This window comes from Sorex araneus, chromosome 2, assembly GCF_027595985.1.
Source record: "Sorex araneus isolate mSorAra2 chromosome 2, mSorAra2.pri, whole genome shotgun sequence".
Classification (NCBI taxonomy): Eukaryota; Metazoa; Chordata; class Mammalia; order Eulipotyphla; family Soricidae; genus Sorex; species Sorex araneus.
In genome coordinates, this window is record NC_073303.1 from 50,749,571 (window position 1) to 50,763,412 (window position 13,842).

A 13,842-nucleotide genomic window follows, 5' to 3' on the forward strand; every position below is an offset into this window, starting at 1 on the left:
ACCCCACCCAAGGCCACACCCCAGCCCTGACCACACTCCCAGGGCTCCTGACCCCACTACAGGGTGCCCAGACCCTACTCAGAGTCCCAGATCCCACCCCCAGGGTGCCCAGGTCCCACCCTCAGGGTGCGCAGACCCCACCCCCGGGCCCCGGGCCCCAGACCCCATCCCCATGCAGCAGGTACCTCCGGTCCTGGGACAGAGGCCACGGCTCTCTGTAGCTGCCCACACGGAATCAGTAAGGGAAGAGGAAAAGGTTAACTCCCGTCCTCAGGCCAGGCCGCCCACTCTGCTCCACTCCCCGTGGGCTTTGTTCCAGGAGTCGCGGCTTGGCCTCCCCGCCAGGCCCTTACAGGACGGAGCCTGGACAGGAGGGACAGCACCCTGCCCACAGGGCTCCCAAGCTCCCTTTTACTCTAGACCCCGCCTCAGGGGGAGTGGCTGGCTCTGAGCAGAACCACGGAAAGGGGTGCCCCAGGAGGCCCCGATGGAGGAGGGGCCCAGCCTTGCCGGGTCCTTACGTCCTGTTCAGACACGTAGACGACCGGCCCTGGGGGCCCCGGGGGTCCGGGAAGGCCAGGATGCCCGACTCCGTCTCTGCCCGGATCGCCCTGGAAGAGAAGGTTGGAGCGAGTGTCAGGGCCGGCTTTCTCCTGCCCCACCCCATGTGGGGGCTATGTGTGCCCCCCACCCGGCGCCTCTCACCTTCTCCCCTCTGCTGCCTTTGTCTCCTTTCAGGCCCTGCCAGTTCAGAAGGAAGAAGCTCAATTTGGGCGGGCCCCACGTGCACCCGCCCCCCACAACCCCAGCACGGATGTGAGGGATAGTAGCCAGTCCTCTCTCGTGACCCCCAGGCTGAACACCCCCTCCACGGTGCCCGCTGGGGCCCCCACTCACCCGAGTGCCTGAAGCACCCTCTCTGCCAGGAAGGCCAGGCAACCCGCGGGCACCTGAAGCGCCCACCTCTCCCTGCAGAGGGACAGGGAACACAGGGGGCGCAAGAGCCGTCAGGGCCCCACGGAAGGCCCGGTCTGGCCTTGGCCCCAACACTCCTCAGGAACCTCCACCCCCCTGCGCCCAAGGAAATTGCCTACCTTGGATCCGGGGGGGCCCACTGGGCCAGGGTCGCCCTAGAGTAGACAAGGGGCTCAGTGAGTGGTAGAAGTCCCAGGTGGGGTCCCAAGGCACAGGGCCCCAGACATGTGGGGTCTGCAGCCAGAGTTGGGCTGGCCCTTCCCACACCCCTCGACCAGGAGGGGACAGCACTTGGCTGGAGGTTCTGGGAAGCTCCCACAGCCCCCCAGGGGCCTAGCCAGGGAGCACCCCGAGGCAGGCTCACTCACTGACCTTGGCTCCAGGCGGACCGACCACTCCCTGTGGGCAGAAAGACAGTCAGTGCTGCGGCCAAGCCAGTGCCGTCAGCAGGGCTCCCCGACATCCCAGACACCTCTGAGGCCTGCAAGCTGGAGTTCCTCACCAGGGTCAGCACCTTCCACAGGGAAGCTGCCCCCAGAGGGACAGAGCACAAGGCCAGCCCCTGAGGTCAGCCCCCCCAGAGGGACATAGCACGGAGACCATCCCCCAGGTACGGTCCCCCGGAGGACATGAGACCCAGCACTCAAACCCCACAGAGGTTGGGGGCACCAGGGCTGGTCATGTGGCTCGGCACCAAGGCTGGCCATGTGGCTCAGCCCCAGTGCTCCTGGGGTCCTGGCTGCTGGCCACACAGACAGGAGTCTCAACAGGGAGGCCCAAAGTGGAGGGACACTGGCCCCATCGCCTGCCAAGACCCCATCAGCCTGGACACTGGCCAAGGGTTCCCAGAATCCTTTGTGTGTTGCCTCGCCCAGGGGCACAGAGGGGCCACAGGGACCCCCCGAGCTGCCACTCCTGGGAGTCCCTGAAGCCCGAGAGGCCCTGGAGCATCTGGCAGCAGGGCCCAGGAGAAGCGCCTTTGCTGCTTTGCTCACCCGTCCCTCGCAGCTCTGGGCTCCCCGGGGTCCTCCATACCTGTCGGTTGCCTGCACCTTGTGATGGTACCCAGAAGGGCACTCCGGAACCTTCCATGTCATCCTGAGGGGCACATGAAGGGGACTCTGTTACAGAGGAGCTCCCCTCAAGGTCAGCCGTGGGGTGGGGTGGGACCCAGCTGAACACACAGGTGAACCCCAAGCAGTGGCATGTGCAAAGGAAGGGCCACCCCCCGCCCCCCGCCTCCCGCTGGGGCAATCAGGGACTGTCAGCTGTGCTCAGAAATGCCCTTCACACACACTATCCATGTGGCCGCCACAGCCCTCCTTGAGGGAGCAGAAGGTACTCACAAAACCTGCAGGCAGTCCTGGGCCTGGGGGGCCGGGGGGGCCGGGGGGCCCTGGTGGTCCAGCTGGTCCCGGGGCGCCTGCCAAGCCATTTCTCCCGGGAGCTCCCATGGGGCCAGAATCCCCCTTGCTTCCCTGCAGAGGTGAGACCATTTCCTAAACCCCAAATCGCCCCACAGCCCAGCACACTTCTCACAAGCACCTGCAGAGCGGACTCCCAAGGAGACAAGAGTGAGAACACAAGCACAGGCACACACCTTGATGCTGACGGAAATAGTCAGTATATGCATACATGTGCCAGTACATGCACACACATGCTGGTACATGCATACATGCATGTGCCAGTACACACGTGCCAGTACATGTGCACACATGCCAGTACACACATACACGTGCCAATACATATATTCAATGCATTCACATGCATGCTGGGACATGCACACATGCATGTCCCAGCATACACGTGCCAGTACATGCACACATGCCAGTACACGCATACATGTGCCAATACATACATTCAATACATTCACACATATGCTGAGACATGAACACATGCCAATACATGCACACACCCTGCTGCTTCACGCATACATATGCTGATACATGTAAACATTTCCAATGCATGTACACATACCACCTGCTGCGTGCACATATATCCACACATGCCAAAATATGGATACACATACACATGCAAGTGCCTAAACAGGGAAGTACACATGCAGACACTGCAGATACACATATCCAACTGATACATGCACGTGCAGATACACACACACACAAACACTCTGGTGATGCACACTTATGCCCAGATACATAGAGTTGTCCAAACATTCAGCCACACACCCGAATGACACACATGCAGATGCCCACATGTGTAGACACCCACACACATCTCCTGAACCCTGATGCCTCCTAGGGCACCTCTTGATCTCTGACCACTTTCTCCATGGACCCCAGGCCTAAGCTGCCCCTCAGCCAACATGCCTGAGGAGTTTCTGGTCAGCCTAAGGAGGGTGCAGGATGCCTCCAGGGAGTGCACCCGGCCCGGCTGCACCTCCCTCACCTGCAGTCACCCACCTGGTCCCCACATGTCTCCAAGGGACAGTTCCCACTTCCCCTAGACAATGCCCAGAGACCTGCTCAGAATAGAGGGGTCCCAACAGGGCCCTGGACTGGACGCCCCCTGGGGGTACCTCCTGGGAGAACAGGGGCCTGCTCTTACCTTGGGTCCTGGGGCGCCTGCCTCACCCTGTGGAGAGAAATGGGCTGAAATTGGACTCGTGGGAGGCTTTCCCAGTCACCACCACGGCCCGGCGGCCACCCCTCCTCCACCACCACGCCCCCATCGACAGCCACGCCCACTCAAGCCTGAGGTCACGCCCGTTCCTCCTGTGACCAAGCCCCCTACTCCCATCCAGCGCCCCTGCCTCTCGCTGTCCCTTCCTCTAGCCGCCATGCCTTGTGCGGTTTCATCCTCTCCCAGGCTGACCTAGGCCCCCCCTGTCCCTTGGCTGGGCATGTGGGTCTTCGCACCCCACCCCACCCAAAGATCCACATTCCCTTAATCGGGGGTCTTCCTGCCCTGCAGCGGGGGTGGGTCCCCGGCCTCTCCCCTGCACCAGTGGGGGTGGGGGTGCCCACCTGCCCTGGCTCCTTCCCTGGGAACGGGGTGGGCTCCCCATCCCATGCCAGGAAATACCGAGAACAGACATGAGGGGGAGACCACCCAGAGGGCACGAGGTCATGTCCCCCAAGCCACTCTGGACACTCACCAGGCTGCCCTTCGCACCCATGGGGCCTGGACGCCCACTTTTTCCTGGAGGACCTGAGGGTCCCTGGGGAGAGAAAGGGGCTGAGGGTCACTCGTGGGAATGGTGTCCTGGGCCCACAGGCTCCAGAATGTTCCCTGGACATACAGATGGCCTAGTTTCCAGGAGCTGATAGAGAGATGGGCTGCCAGCCCTGGGAGGTGGGTCCCTCTTGCTGGGCCTGCATGGGACGGGGCATAAAGCTGTACCTGGGGGCCGGGGGGGCCGGGGAGTCCTTTCCTCCCGGGCACCCCGGGCAGGCCTGCAGGTCCAGGGACCACCGAGCTGTTCAGTCCAAAGCGGCCAGGCTCTCCGGGCAGGCCTGGGACTCCAGGGGGGCCCGGGGGGCCGGGGTAGCCTCTGGGGCCCTGGACACAGAAGAACAGAGACAGACGTGGTCACGGTCATGGCACGGGCTTAGCACCGCAGGGCCCCAGCGAGCACCCACCCCCGGACACTCACCCGGAAGCTCTCCTGGTCCCCGCTGAAGCCGGAGCCCTCCATGTCAATGAAGGTCTGGGGGCAGAGGGCAGAGGGGCAGCCTGTGGTCACCCACTTGACCCTGCCCCTGCACCCTGGTAGGAGCCCACTGTCCAGGGAAAGGCAAACCTGGGGACAGCAGCACTGGGGGCAGCACACTGTGGGGGGGAGGGGACGCTGAGGGGGCTCACCAGCCTGTCGGGCCTGAAGGGTGGTCCCGGGGGTCCCGGAGGTCCTTGCGGTCCTGGGGGTCCTCTTGCCCCAATCCCAGGGTCCCCCTGGAAACATGAGACCCCGTCTCATCATGTGCCCTGGGGGAGAGGCCCCCTCCCCGGAGAGGGACTCACCTTCTCCCCCTTGGGACCCACGTCGCCCGGCATTCCTGGGAAGCCCTGCAGCCCCGTGTCACCCTGGAGACAGAGGGGGGATCTGGTCACCCCATCTTCTCGCTGCTGAGCGGCGAGGAGCAGAGCCGAACCCTCCAGGGTCGGGGTGCAGCCCCAATCCACCCACCAGCTAGGCGTGTGCACGTGTGTGTGCTGGTGAGACTACACGCACATGCTGGCCAGCCAGTGGCCGGTGTCTCAGTGCCATGTTGCCGGGACACCGTGAGGCCCCACCAGCAGGGAACGGGAAGTCTCAGGCAGGAGTACTGCCGGGCTGCGGGATCTGAACCCCACACTGCCTGGTGCCACTTCCTGGCCACGCGGCTGGGACACAGCATTCGTGAGTTCCAGACATGGAGTATGGAGCAGCCACGCCTGCACGCTGGCCCCCACCCCGGGATCCCATTCTCCTGACAGAGGCCACTGTCTTTCCTAAGGGGCTTCACAGGGAGCCCCGACGCTGCCCTGAAGAAAGTGATGACTTACGGGTCTTCCATCTTCACCAGGACTTCCCTGGAACGAGGGAGAAACATCAGAACGGGCCCCAGGCTCCGTCCTTCCAAGAGATGTCCACCCGGGCCCCTGCCTCACCGGGAGATGCTCACCTGGGCCCCGCCCCTCAGGGAGATGCTCACCTGGGCCCCGCCCCTCAGGGAGATGCCCACCCCGGGCCCCACCCCTCAGGGAGATGCTCACCTGGGCCCCGCCCCTCAGGGAGATGCCCGCCCTGGGCCCCGCCCCTCAAGGAGATGCTCACCTGGGCCCCGCCCCTCAGGGAGATGCCCGCCCTAGGCCCAACCCACAGCTCCCACTCACTGAATGCCCTCACTACCCTCCCTCCCCTCACCCCATCCACATGGTCTCTGCCCCCCCAAGCCCCCCCGCCCCATACCCCCACACTGTACTCACCCGCTCACCATCCTTCCCAGGGGTGCCGTTCTCCCCCGGCGGCCCTGGGGGTCCAGGGGGGCCCTGTGGTCCTGGCACAGGCTGTATGCTGGGGGTCCGCAGTGTGGGGCCAGCTGGACCTGGGGGGCCCTGGGGGCCTGGCTCCCCCTTCTGCCCCTTCAGACCTCCCTGGGGCAAAGAGAGGCACCGTGGGAGTGGGCCTGGCCGCCTGGGGGCAGCAGAGCACAGGCACAGGCCCAGAGGCACCGGCCAAGAGGAGCAGCCAGGCTCTGCCCACACGGGGGCGCCACGAGCCCCCACATAGGTGGGGTCAGGGGGACAGGACGTGGCCTCACCTCTGCCCGGCGGCCCTCTGGGTTCTGGATACTGCTGTCCCACATGGCGGCCTCAGCGCTGTCAGGCAAGGTCTGAGCTGGGGGCAGAGCTGTGGGCAGAGTCAGAGAACAGAACCCCAACTGCCCCATCCCCCTGCACTGTCCTGTGTCCCCAGTCCTGAGAACACACGTGCATGCACACTCACTCACATGCACAACACTCATGCACACAGGAACACATGCTTACACACATGCACATATAACTCATGCACACTCCCATGCACACACGCGTACATGTGCATGTATATATGCACACATACACATGTACTCATACACAGATGTGCACTCCCATGCTCACGCACACGCACGCACATATGCACACACACGTACACTCGAGTGCTTGCTCACACCTCATTGAACCACACCCAGAAGCGCATTTACTTTCTACTGAAGGCAGGGCTGTCTCTTCCGTCTCTTCCATCTCTTCCGTTCTGGAGTCTTCCCTGTCACTGTCTCTGGCCAAGGGTGGAGACGTGACCGGGGGGGTCTCGGGGAGGCTGGTTTCTGGGGATGAGCCCTGGCAAGGGGAGGGAAGGGTTTGGAACCCCACCCAGCACGTCCATGGCCATATGGCCAGTCTGTGGTCAGGCTGGTCCATATGGGAGACCCAGCAGAGAGCAGTCGCGGTGGGACGCAGGAGCCACGTGTCCCTCCTGGCACCCGCCCCACAGGTCCCGGCAGCGTGAGGCCCAGAGGGCACTGAGGTATGGGACCCAGGACTGGGTGGGTCCTGGGAGACCCTTGTCCAAGGGCGCCTGAGCCTTCCACCCTCAGGACAAACAGCTGGACACCAGGCCTTGCTCCACAGCCAGGACCCACACCCTGGCATGGCGGCTCTGGGCAGGGACTCCGGGTGGCAGGAGCCCCACTGGTCACAAAGCTGCAGATTCCTGCTGTGGCCAAGGCAGAGCTCAGGGTGCACAGGAAGCCACCCCAGACAGGGAACCCTCTGGACAGCACGGCCAGTGCCCAGGGTGTGTCCGCCAGAGCAGGGCTGGGAGCCCGCAGAATGAGGTGCGGTCCTGCCCATCGTGGACCCCTAGCTCTGGGGTCTCGCCACCAGGTGACACTCACCCTGTCTTCACTGTCAGGTGTCAGCTGCTCCTCCGTGCCGCTGCCCACATCTCCTGACGCCTTGGGACAGGCCACAGGAAGACATGTGAGTAGGTTCCCCTGGCCAGCAGTGACTCGCCATCCCGGAACCACCCACGGGACAACCAGCCGTGGGCAGGGGACCTGGCCCAGCCTGCACATACCTCACAGCAGCTCCACACGGCCCCCGCCAGGGCCCAGGCATGGCCAGAGACCCTAGTTCCCTGGCCGTGTCACCTCTTTCTTACTTCCCAGCCCCCAACAGGCTTCCATGCTCTCATATACATCATACATGCTCCATATAAAACATGTGCTCTCACGTGCACAGCACACATGCTCCCACATATAAGTGCATACCATAGCACACACCATACACGTGCATGTCCTACACATATGGTACCACACGTCTCTGCATATAAGTGCACATTTTCACATGCATGTGTACTTACGCGACACACATGCCACACATGTGTATGTTCCCACATGCATGCACACCCACATGAACATGCATGCCCTCATGTGTACACACTCACACCACACATGATGTGTTCACACACATGTACTCACACTTGTAGTATACACGCCACACAGCTGTTTGTGCTTACGTTCATGTGCACATAACACATATGTCCAGCACATTCCACCTGCCTGTGCACACCACATACATGTGCACAGTGCAGTACATACAACACACATACATATCCGTACTCTCATGCTAATGCCCACACACTTCATGCATGTTTGCACTCACTCACACCTGCTTTCACACACACCCGCTCAGATGTCCACATACCCACTTACGCATACCTACTGACACCTGCTCACACTCACCTACTCACACTCATATCTGCTCACACCCACTCACATCCATGCCTGCTTACACCATCACTCACACCTTCTCATACAACCACACCTTGCTCATTCACACCTGCTCACACACCCACACCTACTCACACCCACACATGCTCACACTCACCCCCACACTGTCCACACCCACGCCTGCTCACACAACCTGTTCACACCCACGGCTGTTCACACCTCACCTGCACCTGCTCACACCCACCCACTCACACCTGCTCAGGCCCATTGGCAGGACCCCACCTGTTTGCTTTTCGTGTTTTTCTGCAGAATGTTCTGGGCAGAGGCCCCTTCTGGTGCCCAGGTTCCCAGGACCCAGGTGCCATCTTCCAAAGAGACTCGTGGTCCTATCACATGGGTCCAGCCCTGGGCAGCACTCACCCCGTCGTCATCATCTCTGTCGTCTTCCTCATCCTCCAGACAGAGCTGGGGGGTCACATGGGGGTCCCTGCGTATCCTCAGCTCTGCAATTGCCCCCTAAGCAGGAGAGAGGTCACTGACTGCCGTGGTTACGACCAGCGGAGGCCAGTCCTGGGGCAGCCCCTCGCATCCAGCCCGGGCCTCTCCAAAAGGCCTTGGTGCTCTTCATCCACGGCCACCTGAAAGCCCGACTACCCCCGAGCCAGGCGCAATACCGCTGGGCCGCGGTGGGCCTGCGCTCTGAAAGGCCCTCCAGCCCCTCTCCACTGGCCTTCTCACTCCTGCCCCAGTGCTCAGCCAAGTCCGGCCTGAGCAGCTGCTCTCTCCATCTAGTAGATGCCACCGCCTCCAGCAAGCACTCGAGTGTCCCCCAGGAGCCTGCCCAAGTCCAACCCCTCCACGCCCAGTGACAGTGAGGCCCATGGTGTGTGTTGTGGCGTGTAGTTGTGCCATCAGCAACAAGTATGTACCCTCACCTCCGTGTGCACATGTATGAACACACATGTGGAAGCAGGTGTGCTTGCAAGTGCAAACAGGTATGTGCACGTGTATGAGTGAGCACACAGGTATGTGAGACGTGTGAGCTATGTGAAGGTGCAGTGAGACCCAGCCTCTGAGATGCCTGCCTGGCTCCTGGCCACCCGCCACACTGAAGGAGGGCAAGACTGTTCCCCAGGGGATGGGACAGCCACTCGGCGAACCCAGGGGTGGCAGGGTCAGTGACCACATTCTAGGATGAAGGGGGGAAGGGGCGTCCCCCAGGTCTCGGCTCACTAGGCTCTAGGACATCCACCATGTAGGCATGTGGAGAGGTCAGTGGTGAAAGGTCAAGGGACCCGGTGCCTGCCAGGTCCAGGCTCCCTCAAAGTGCACCCCGAGCTCCGTGCCCTGAGCTGGGGCTGTGCTGCCTCCCAGGGGCCCAAGGTTCTCCAGGACAGCCCGAGGCCCCTCATGGTGCCTCCCTGCCAGTGACAGTCCCCAGGTCAGCTGCTGGCGCCCAGTCCGAGCCGCCTTTACTGTCATTGTCTTGCTACCTGTCCTTGTCCTGTGCATGGGGGGGGGTCTCAGCCTCGTCCTTCTGTCCCCCATACACTGCAGTCACTGGCCCTGAGCTCTGCTAGGCGGGCGGCAGATGATGTCCTGGGACAGACAGAGCCACCACCGGGCCCTGGGAACCGCCCCCTGGACACACACAGCCGCATCTGTTCAATCCCAACTGGGGGAGGCAGTGCCGCCAACAGAGGCAGGGAAGCGCCCCTCCACCCAGCTGCTGGGGCACAAACGGAAATAACCCTCTGGCCAGCAGACTCCAGACCCCAAGGGTTCAAGCTCCTGGCCAGGGGAAAGGTCAGCGTTCAGAGATGCAGAGGGTGGTGGCAAAGCCGCCTTTGTCTGGGCAATAATTAACTCTGTGTCTGCCCCCCCTCCCGCCCCCGGCGCACGGCTCTGACAGCCTGCAGGGGAGCCACGGGGGCCAGGGATGGCTCAAGACCGAGACACAGACTCCTGCTGACCTCACAAGAAGGTCCGGGCAGGGTTCCCTGTCCCCAGACCCGGGGATGCCTCTGCTCTGAGGCCGCCTTTGGTTGATGGTACGCACCCCACCCCCACCCCCACTCCGCACAGCCCTGGGGGTCTCCCAAGCAGTGGTGAAACTGGGCCAGGAGGTGCGTCCCGCGTGGGGGTGTGGAAAGGGGCACACCAGGCTCTTCTGCTCAGGTGCTGCCACCACCCTTGTGCCCAGGACCCTGCCCCCGCCCTGGGTACCTGGAACTTGTCGGGGTCGGCCGCTCCCGCCTGAGCCACGAAGAGGCCAGCACCAGGCTCCAGCTGCAGGCCACGGGATTCGCGTGCCAGCGGCAGCCGCTGCACCTCCTTGCAGTCCACAAAGAGCGTGGCTGACTGCCCACGCACACTCAGCGCCAGGCGCACCCAGTGGCCAGGGAAGGCGGGTAGGTGGAAGGCGGCCGCCACGCGCGTGGCCGGGGCGCCAGGCTCTGTGTAGAGCAGCTGCACTTCCTGGTGGCCCTCGGTGACAGCGCCCAGCTTGGCACCCACAGTCACCACGGCCTGCGCCGCGTCGGTGATGGCGAACAGCACACCCGCCCGGTCCGAGTCAGGCCGCACCCGCAGCAGCAGCGCAAAGTCGGGGAAGAAGCGGCTGGAGAAGTGCGTGCGCGCCGCCTGCCCGCTGTTGGAGTCAGGCCCGAAGAGGAAGGCCGGGCCCACGTCGGGGTCCTCCACGGCGGTCACCTGCGGCGGCGGGGGCTCCCCGAGAAGCTGCAGCAGCCCCACCTCGGCTCCCACTGTGTCTGCGGCAGAAAGGTGCTGTCAGCCAGGAGAGGGGCCCGGCGCTGCCCAACCACCCACCCGCGTGCAGGGCGGTGGGGCAGAACCCAACACCCCCCTGGGGACCCGAGACTCAGACCCACACTCAGACCCCCGGTCTGGACCCCACCTGCCCACACCTGCACACCAACACTCACACCCGCCTCTCCGTTCTGATCGTGTCCCCATGTGGGGCCATGGGAACCGTGCACAGCCAGGAGTGCCCTGGACAGTGCCCTGGTGGTGGAGGGCCACCCGGGAGACGGATGTGGGATCCCCAAGTGCTGGGCCAGCAGCACCTCTCAGCCGCAGCTCCCCTGAGCTCCCCTGAGACACAGCGAGACACAACTGCCCTGGGCCTGGTGCGGTCTGCTCTGGGGAGGGGTGCCAACTGGCGGGTGTCAGGAGTGAGTGTCCGGGAGCACAGCGGGAGCAAGAGCGGGAGTGACCACAAGTGAATGAGCACGGTTGTGGGAACACCAAAAGTGTGACTGTGTGTGAGAGCCTGTGTCTGCTGTGTAAGACTGATGGAGTGGGTGTGGCAGCGTGGCTGTGTGGCTAAGTGTGATGGTGTGTAAGACTGAGTGATGGAGTGGGTATGGCTGTGTGGTTGTGTGGCTATGTATGGCGATGTGTGGTGTGTACCAGTGAGAGTGTCTGACCGTATTGCGATGGTGAAGCAGTAAATGTGAGTGTGCAGGTGTGTGATGATGTGACCGTGAGTGTGGGTGTTGCTGTGTGTACGGGGACATGGGACAAAGTCACAGCAAGCGTGGCTGTGTTTGCAGGTGACATGAATGCTTGTACGTAGTGACACCAGGGGTCCCGCCTGAGTGGGGAGAAGCAACTACCCCCAGGCAGAGCCTGCGCGGTAAAAGGCCAAGGAGCTGTTGTGAACGCGGGCCGGTCAGTCTGCCTCTGTGGGCAGCCCCGTCAGCCTGGCAGTGCCCCCAGCCATGTCCCAGTGACAACCCCTATGTGTGGTGTGGCCATGGGGTCAGGTTCCTGGCCCTCATACACAGCAGAGACGCATGGGCACGAGGACAGCAAGCTGGGCAGGAAGTCCCGTCCACATTTCCTCTCAGGGTGCTGCCTCCCCAGCCGCAGCACTGACCGTCCAGGCCTCCTCCTGTGCCAGTCCCCTCATTCCCCACAGCCCACTCCCGCTGTGCCCCAAGCAGCTGCCGGCGGAGCCAGCATCCCCACGGAAGGACTAAGAACTGACAACTCCGAGAACTGGAGGGACACCTCACTGGCTATGGGGCGCGGGGGGCCCAAGGCAAGCTCTCAGGAAGCACTCTGTCCTAACAGGGGACGACGCTGGTCAGGGGCACACCAGCCAAGTCACAGTGCTGACACATCTGGGCCCCGCCACAGAGAGGAGAAGCTGGGTCAAGCGCCCAGCACCTGCAGCCGCAGTCTGGCCCTCCCCGCGGAGACTGGCACCCACACGGAGGGGAAGGCCAGGCGCCTGGACACCTACAGCCCCAGCCTGGCCGTTCCCCACCTAGACTGGCACCCACGCGGAGGGGAAGGCCAGGCGCCTGGACACCTACAGCCCCAGCCTGGCCGTTCCCCACCTAGACTGGCACCCACGCGGAGGGGAAGGCCAGGAGCCCAGCACCTGCAGCCCCAGCCTGGACACTGCCCGTGGAGACCGGGCGAGCACACACCTCCCCCCACAGCATCAGTGCAGCCAGCCGAGGACGAGGGTGCCGGAGCAGAGCCACACCCCGGCAGCTTTGTTTAGACACCTGGACCATGAGGGGAAGCCCAGAGGCCACGGTTCAGTCTCCTGCATCCCAGCAGTGAAGGGGAGCCCCCATTCACAAAAGCCCCCCCAACACAGGGTAGTGCCGACACCGCGAGGAGCATCAGGTCTATAAGAAAGAAGCCAATGAGCAGAGTGAAAGCCAGCCGTGTGGACCATGTGCCAACACCAGCGCCCCCAGGCCCCAGAGGCTGAGGTTTAGATAAAGCTGAACCACAACCTCCAATGTCAAGACCACCCTGTGCGTCAGGCACCAGGGCGGGAGATCCCATCCAGGCTGTCAGCTCAGCTGGTCACAGGGCCAGACTCTCGCCTTCCCCACAGCCCAAGGCTGAAGGCAGAGCTGCTCACAGGAGCCCGACAGGGGCTTCAGATGAAGGAGCAGGACATGGCACCCCCCGGAGATCCCGAGGAGCCGGGCCCAGGACACCAGTGAGACACCCCGGAAAGGGCCTTTGAACACCACCCCATAAAGAACCGACTCCCCAATACTGCAGGCCAAGCCTTGCTGCACAGAAACAGGTTCACTGGTCCAGGGCTGAGCTGAGTCCACCTGCCCCAAGACACAGTGGACAGTGAGGGGACAAGGCGCCCTGCCCCAAGCTACATGGATGGAGAGCAAGTGCAAACGCCAGGCCCCTTCGCACCCTGGGAAAGGACGGGGGTGTGAACGCGGCCCTGCCCAGAGTGAGGACAGGCTGTGGGGGCCCGGCGAGGGGCAGAGGCAGGCCCTGGGCTCGGGGTGGCCGTGTCAATGCACCATCAACCCAGCAAGGCCACGTCCTCGGGGTGCTTACTGTGGGGGTGGGCGGGGACTCTCTGTACCCTCCTCTCAGCTCCACAGTGACCCTCGCCTGGGACTGAAAATAAGCCTTTGAAGAACCCACTGATGTTAGGAAACAGCAAATGTTGCGACACTAGGGTCAGACAAACAGATCTGGGTAGGCTCCATGAAGTGGAACAGGGGGGACACGGTAGGTGGGGAGCTACAGGCCTGGGCCAAGGACATGCCCATAGTGTGGGCAGAAGAACATTCTCAGCTCACACATCACAAGAGCCACTCAAGGGCAGAGGATCCTGGACCTGCTGCTGCAGTGA

General features: G+C 63.0%; 1 protein-coding gene across 2 annotated transcripts in view; it reads right to left on the reverse strand.

Moving 5' to 3' along the window:
- COL18A1 (collagen type XVIII alpha 1 chain) overlaps positions 1–13,842 on the reverse strand; it is a 39,475-nt gene that overhangs the window by 8,505 nt on the left and 17,128 nt on the right. For both annotated transcript variants that reach the window (XM_055125661.1, XM_055125660.1), the window contains 21 exons: positions 10,413–10,957; positions 8,607–8,702; positions 7,350–7,409; positions 6,657–6,792; positions 6,237–6,325; positions 5,902–6,069; positions 5,479–5,505; positions 4,954–5,016; positions 4,798–4,884; positions 4,589–4,642; positions 4,336–4,494; positions 4,091–4,153; positions 3,541–3,567; positions 2,322–2,453; positions 2,011–2,073; positions 1,348–1,374; positions 1,095–1,130; positions 898–969; positions 706–741; positions 522–611; positions 186–221 (listed from right to left, as the gene is read on the reverse strand). In XM_055125661.1, the coding sequence (XP_054981636.1) occupies positions 186–221; positions 522–611; positions 706–741; positions 898–969; positions 1,095–1,130; positions 1,348–1,374; positions 2,011–2,073; positions 2,322–2,453; positions 3,541–3,567; positions 4,091–4,153; positions 4,336–4,494; positions 4,589–4,642; positions 4,798–4,884; positions 4,954–5,016; positions 5,479–5,505; positions 5,902–6,069; positions 6,237–6,325; positions 6,657–6,792; positions 7,350–7,409; positions 8,607–8,702; positions 10,413–10,957 (2,066 nt within the window). The remainder of the gene's footprint in view (positions 1–185; positions 222–521; positions 612–705; positions 742–897; positions 970–1,094; positions 1,131–1,347; positions 1,375–2,010; positions 2,074–2,321; positions 2,454–3,540; positions 3,568–4,090; positions 4,154–4,335; positions 4,495–4,588; positions 4,643–4,797; positions 4,885–4,953; positions 5,017–5,478; positions 5,506–5,901; positions 6,070–6,236; positions 6,326–6,656; positions 6,793–7,349; positions 7,410–8,606; positions 8,703–10,412; positions 10,958–13,842) is intronic.